This window comes from Empidonax traillii, unplaced genomic scaffold, assembly GCF_003031625.1.
Source record: "Empidonax traillii isolate 1590-97213 ecotype Southwest subspecies unplaced genomic scaffold, ASM303162v1 scaffold164:size861626, whole genome shotgun sequence".
Lineage (NCBI taxonomy): Eukaryota > Metazoa > Chordata > Aves > Passeriformes > Tyrannidae > Empidonax > Empidonax traillii.
In genome coordinates, this window is record NW_020955357.1 from 540,498 (window position 1) to 547,444 (window position 6,947).

The window sequence follows — 6,947 nt, forward strand, 5'->3', positions numbered from 1 at the left end:
GGATTGCTTTCTCTTCTCCCCCTCCCTTGTTGTTTTTTATTGTCTATGTTTGAGAAGCTTAATTCAGCATCCTATTTTGGAAGTTGTTAGATCTGTAGGTACTGTAGTAAGCAGTTTGTGTGTCACCACTCTGTAGTGGTAATCACAGCTGTTCTACTCAAACTGGGCACATCATTAATATGAAGCTTATATTGTTTAGCCATTTAAAATGGTTTGATGCTTACATCACAACGTAAAAGCTATTTCATGCCTTAACTTTAAGGTGTCCTGGGAAGCTGGCTAGTTTGAAGTATGAGCCTTTATCACTATTGCAAAACAGTTGAAGCTGAACCAGATTAGCATTAATTGTGAGAGTTCTTGTAGCGTTATTGTTTTATCTTTACCTATGGAGAAACATATAACTGATTCCAGGAATATACCTGTTGGTGTTGAACAGAGTAATATCTAACCCTCAATGAGCCAGTTATAGCTTCTGTACGATAATATGAAAATTCTGATTTCTTTGAAAATTTATTCTGAAACTTCTAATGTTTCATATGTATTATGATAGTTAATGTGGAGCAATATCAAGCCATGCCCTTTTCTGATGTTTTAATTTCATAGGGATATTCTTTCGTTGCACCTTCTATTTTGTTTAAACGCAATGCAGCTACAGTAGATCCTCTGCAGTTTTATATGGGGGATGAACGACCTGGAACTACAACTATTGCCAGAAGTGCTATGATGAAGGTAATAATAATATCAAGAACTAAATTAATTTGGTGTACCTGGGAACTCTGTATAACTCCCAAAGCAGCAATCACAAGCTAGGCTACAGATTACAAAATAGTCATCGTTCATTTATCAGTTCTCTGTAATGGCTCCTCCGATGATCCAAGCATCTAACTTGCATGTGATACTGTTAAGTGGTTAACGCTTAGACAATCATCTCATTTTTCAGATTAGTTTTCCAGAAGGATCAAGTATAAAATTAATAATAATATGATTCCTGATAGCTCTTATTCAGCCAACCATTGTAGATATTTTTGAAACTGTTAATTATATCAGAATTCCTTCTATGCTATGTTTACCCAAAAGAGTGTATAGTTGTGTGAAGCCTTATAAGAACACATGCAATTGTGATGTCTTCAAATGAGTGCATAGTTTTGTGGATAAATGTATGTATGGCCATCTTTGATCCTGTTTGTCTGAATATTTTGTATCTTCAGCTATTGTAGTAGTAATGATTTCTTTAGTGATTGTTTGTTTAATGTAACATGAGCTTTACTCTCTGATTGTTAGAATAACGTTTATGCATTTTAATAAATAGAAGTTAAGATTATATATTTCATTAAAAAGAGAGCTCTTTTACAGTTTTAAATATAGATGAAAAATTCTCACAAAATTTTACTCTTTGTCTTTGACTGTGTATACTAAAAGTATTCTGCAAAACTAAATACAGACAGTTTCCTAACAGGACTCTCCATTTTATCATCATTATGAACTGGATCTGAAAGAGAAACCATTGGGAGAAGGAAGTTTTTCCATTTGTCGAAAGTGCTTACACAAGAAAACTAGCCAAGAGTATGCAGTAAAAATAATTAGCAAAAGGTATAAATATTCTATAAGACAATAAAAATATTTTCTTTGCTTACTGTCACCCATGGATTAGAATGATGTTCACTACATTTTTGGAAGTAGAAAAATAACTTTAAAATTATTTTCTGTTCTATGAATCTGCAGAAACTTACTGTATCCTTATGACCTTTAAAAAATTCTGAGAGTCTTTTGAAACAAAATGTTATTCTTGTTGGGGAGGACACAGGAAGAACCCTAAAAAATACCTTTCTGGTTCCTAGTTGTATTCCACCTTTATTTCCCCTAATTCTTCTCTTAACAAAGTAAGGTGTAAGGCTTTTCTATCTTTAGACTTAAGTGAACTGAACGTAGGCTTATGCTAGCTCCCTCTCCTAAGCAGCCCATTTAATTGCCTAGGATACTGCTTTTAAGAGGGATCTGTCGTATGGGTTGCCTCAGATCTAACTAACTGTGTGTGTGTGTGTATAAAATGGAATTAGACTATGGAGTTGTAAGTAGCATCTTGTTTCCTGGGTGTTCTGAAGAGAACATCCAAATGAAGGCAGCTGACTTGCTTTGCACACGGGTATCAACTGGTCTTTTTCCAGAACGAATACCTCAGTTTCTGCTCAGAGAAAAATAAAGATAAAGGGTTCTTTGAGAAGCAGATGGATTTTTGCCTTAGTTTTGCAGTGTTCATTAGTAAATAGGTCCCCAGTGTGTTGTAGAATTCTGGCAGGAAGGGGAAAGTATAAATGTTCTGCTGTCGGAATGATAGTTTACAGTGATCTCTTCTCCAAGACATTTGGCTGTACCTCTGTTTTTCCAGACCCTAGAAGAAGCTGTCCACCAGACTTTAGTATTTCATCACATGCTGTTTGAATAGGATAAGTTCAAGAATAAGAAGCCTAAGGGTAGATGTCTGAGTCATTTTTCTGAAGTCTGCTAATTTAATAGAGGCCTGCCTAAAACTGTTAGTGGAGTCTACAGAGAGACTGGAATGACCTGGCACTAGAAGTGGGATTCAGTAACTTAAACATAGACATCTACGTAGTGCCATTTTAGCATCTGTTGGTGTCTTCTCTGTTCTCCAGTTCCCATCAGTCTTGTGACTACTACCTTTTTGTAGATGTCTTCATGGCTGATGTCATCTCCCAGGCTCTCCTATGCTTAGGCCACTGAATCCTACTCTAGGTATGTATGTTATGGTGAATTAGTTCACCCTGTAAGATTGGTTACCTAGAATTTCAGTCATTATAATGAGACCTTGAACAAGTAGTATGCAGTAGACACCTACATTGGATGTTTCAACGTGAAAATCTCTGCCTTGTGTCTACACTCAAAATTTTTTTCTGTGGTACATGCAGAGCTGTAGATTAGTACTCACATCTTGTCTTAATGTAATGGATATTTTGTCTTGGGATAACAGTGGGCACACTGGTATTGACTTTTCCCCTAGAACTAAACTTTAAGGAATTATGTCCCTAGATGGGATTACTCATGGGTTCTTATGCTCTTTCTCCTTCATCTTAGTAGATCAGGCTAAATGAAGGAAAGAAGTGGTCTGTATACAGAGATTTTTTGGGTTTTTTTGGAATTGTAGGCTGTGAGCAGAGTCAGAGCATGTTTGTGCAGTGTTTAGGGGTAGCAGTAAACCCATATTCTCAATAGTTGGACAAAAAACAGCTTGAGTAAGAAACTGTAAATAATATTGCTCTGAGGATCACACCAGTAAATCTTGCTAAAAGGAAAAGTGTAATGGGTTTCTAGCAACTTCTTTGCCTCAAAGTCAGTCTTTCACTCCTACTGACCAAATGTTCCCAAAAAGGGGAATCTTACACCTAGGGAAACCTTTTCATGATACTTGAGGTGAAAGCTCAGATGAAGAGTTCCTCTGTGGTGTTGCTTTGTTTTGTTAGTAGTGCTGGACCTGCTTCCAGCCAACAATTTGAGGTTTATCTGTGTGTCTGAAGACCAGTGGAACAGTGGGCCCCTTTAAACTTGCTTGAGTTACTGTTTTACAATGTCCAATTTGTTTTTCATGAGATGGTAACTATTTATGGGCGGGAAATACTCAGAAAAGTCCATGTACAGATTTCGAAGGTTTATGTTCACGATACTGAACCTTTTTCATCTGTGTCCGAGGTTCACTTCCTTCTGATACTCGTTTAGGGGGAAAGACTATGTGAGTCAGGTTTTTTAATTTCTTAAGGACCTGAAGCCACTTTCAATTTAAACAACTTCGGCAGCGGAGATGCAGGTGAAACAGCTTAGTTTATTCATTGATTATGTGAAGCCTCCAGAAAAACTGAATTCTCTTGCACAGAATTCTCAGCATAGTTCTTATCCTAATTAGGGGGGAAAAAAGGTAATCAATAGTTAAGAACATGTGTAGTGGGAGAGATTCTGTGTAATCCATAAGGCCATTCTCTTAGGTCTGTAAAGGGTTATACTTTCTTGGGGAGGGTTTTGGCAAAATTTGTCCGGCATTATTTGCCAAAAATAAATCAACATATCTAACTAGTGGGGAAAAAACATCCTGGTCTGTCACCATTCACATAGTTTTTATAGTGATCACTATGTTCACTTTTTTGGCTATAGATTTCAGTACTTGAAAGAGAATTTATGCCATGAGTTTTGCTCTGGAGATAGTCTCTTGTCTCTTCCATTTCAGATTCTTGCAATGGCCTGTTTAGGGGTTCACTTGTATAACACAATTTATATATAGATGATGTTACTCTTTTTTTCCTAGTAGAGCTCATAGTTTCCATACCACTTTGGAAGTACTTGTCTCCTTTAAGAATGGAAAATGATTTGGCCAAGATAAAGGTGAACTAACAAATCTTTGTAGCAACATAAGTGAAGTCAAATTTCCCTGGACTAAGGGAAAGGTTTGTTTTAAATAGAAAATATTCTATAACATCACATCAGCTTTTGCTGTAGCAAGTTGCAATTGCATTAAGAACATTGTTTGATTCTGCTGTGGTTTTTTAATATCCTAAATTGCAAAGTTATGTGGCAAGTGTTCTCAGCTTACTTTGAATATGCCTTTAAGTGTATTAAAGCAATTAAAAATGGGTCTAACGCTTTGAATGTGCAACTTTCTTAATAAAATGGGTACAAAATGACTGCTCAATTTTTCTAGAATGGAAGCCAACACCCAGAGAGAAATAACAGCCCTGAAACTCTGCGAAGGACACCCAAATGTAGTGAAGTTACATGAAGTTTTTCATGACCAGGTATTTTGAAGAAACTGTTATCAGCACCTACCAAACACTTTGCCGTGTGTTTTCCCAGAACTTTTAAAAGTTAAGCATACTGTAACTGTGAAGGCAACTTTTTTCCTAGGGCTTTTGTCTAGTCAGTATAGAAGATGACGCTGAAGTTCTGCATTCAAGCAATCTTGCAGTTACTCTAGCAAATCAAAAAAGTGTGCAGAAAAATTAGTCTTGGATTCTCTTTGGGGTTCTGGCCTTAGTTGTCTTTGTGAATCATCATACAGTATATTTGTGGCACAGTTTCACATCTGTGATACTGAGGTGTCTAATCACTTTTCCCCTAGGCTTGTCATAAATTTTAAAACAGTATTGGTGAATTGATTTGGAAATTGTACATATGAAGATTATATAGCTAGCATTTTTTTTTTTTTTTACATATTAGTAACTCAATGGATTAAATAAATAGCTTGCCAAATTACCAGTTGTGAAAGTAAAGCCTCTATTTGAAAATACATTAAGATCAGTTTATTTAGGTACTGTAATTGTCTTTTTCCTTAATGTGATGCAGACTCCACAACATGTAATAAATCATAATTTGGTCTGAATTGGAAGTTGTCTCTGGTCTGAGCTGGGGTTTTGGACTGGATGTCCTGTAGAGCTCCCTTCTTACCTAAACTACTTTGTGATTCTAGTCTGTGATTCTGTAATGGAACGTGAGTTCTCTTGCCTCTCCACCTATCCCAGTCTGTCCTCCTCATGCTGTTTATACAAGGACCAGCAGAGAGGTCATGTGGAACACTTCTAAAATGAGCTGAGAGGATTTCACAGTAAACTTTCAGGGTGCTTTTAAATTATTTAATTAACATTAGGTGGTTAGCTCCTTTTGCATATTAATAGATACATATCCCTGCATCAGAACAGGCTAAAGGGCAAAGCTTTTTCCAGCTTTATTTGTTAGCCTAAGTAAAGAAATTTCATCTCTCTACAAATGTAGCTGATGGCATTGTGTTTTTTTAAGTAAATATGGGGAAGACATTATCATTCTTCTGTCTCAATGAGATTGATGGGGAAAGTGCATCTGAGATGCAACTTGGTGCTTGTTTTTGGCCTTCCAAATTGCTACAAGCAGTAGTGCTATTTCTTCAAACATGGAGAACCTGTCAGATTAGCACCTACCTCTTGAACGAATGTTGGTTTGTAACGTGAAATTTCTAACGTGCTGTACTTTGTTTTGTTGTTTCAGTTTCACACATTTCTGGTAATGGAATTGCTGAAGGGAGGAGAATTGCTTGAGCGTATTCAGAAAAAGAAACATTTCAGTGAGACTGAAGCCAGTCACATCATGCGCAGACTTGTTTCAGCAGTGAGCCACATGCACGATGTAGGAGTAGTCCACAGAGATCTGAAACCTGAGGTATAGTGACTTGCATATATATGTGAAGACAATAAGTTATTAAATATCTGGAATGCAATGTGTCTCTGTTTCTCCAGCTTTTATTACAGAGTTTTCTACTTCTGTTTTTTTAATAAAATGTTATCACTTTTACTTGGTAAATTCTGTAGATGTTTTTCTGTTCATAGGTGAAAGTAACTGTTAGGAAACAAGTTTAGTTCTGTAAGCAATTTATACTCTTAAATCATTCAAAAACATTCTTCACCTATTTGGGGACAGTTTTTACTAGTGTGTATTTATTGTATGAAGCAGTTCATAAGCAGAGAGCAAGGTTGCTTGGATACTTTCCCTGTACATTTTCACCTTTGGTTTGACCTTAATTCCCTCAGCGGGGCTTCTTTTGGATGTAACTGACACCCTTGTACTGTCTTCTGTTCCAGTTAAGCACAAAATGAACCACAGACTAATGCAGTCAGCTAATAAAGATGTGTGATTTGAGTTCCGTGAGTTCAGTCATTTCCCAAAAGAAACATTTTTTAATATCTGTTTTTCAATAATTACTTGTTCTGATATTTTTATTATGCAGCAACATCTTGCTTTCCAGACAATTCTGTTTACTATGGTGAGGTTGACCACTGGCTTTGTTCTGCTTCCCAGACCCAGTTTTTTTTTTTTTTTTTTTTTTTTTTTTTTTTTTTTTTTTTTTTTTTTTTTTTTTTTTTTTTTTTTTTTTTTTTTTTTTTTTTTTTTTTTTTTTTTTTTTTTTTTTTTTTTTTTTT

At 35.9% G+C, this 6,947-nt stretch overlaps 1 protein-coding gene across 5 annotated transcripts in view; it reads left to right on the forward strand.

The window, feature by feature from the left end:
- Positions 1–6,947, forward strand: part of RPS6KA5 (ribosomal protein S6 kinase A5) — a 76,129-nt gene that overhangs the window by 60,203 nt on the left and 8,979 nt on the right. For all 5 annotated transcript variants that reach the window (XM_027885330.1, XM_027885331.1, XM_027885333.1 and 2 more), the window contains 4 exons: positions 604–729; positions 1,457–1,590; positions 4,703–4,796; positions 6,019–6,189. In XM_027885330.1, the coding sequence (XP_027741131.1) occupies positions 604–729; positions 1,457–1,590; positions 4,703–4,796; positions 6,019–6,189 (525 nt within the window). The remainder of the gene's footprint in view (positions 1–603; positions 730–1,456; positions 1,591–4,702; positions 4,797–6,018; positions 6,190–6,947) is intronic.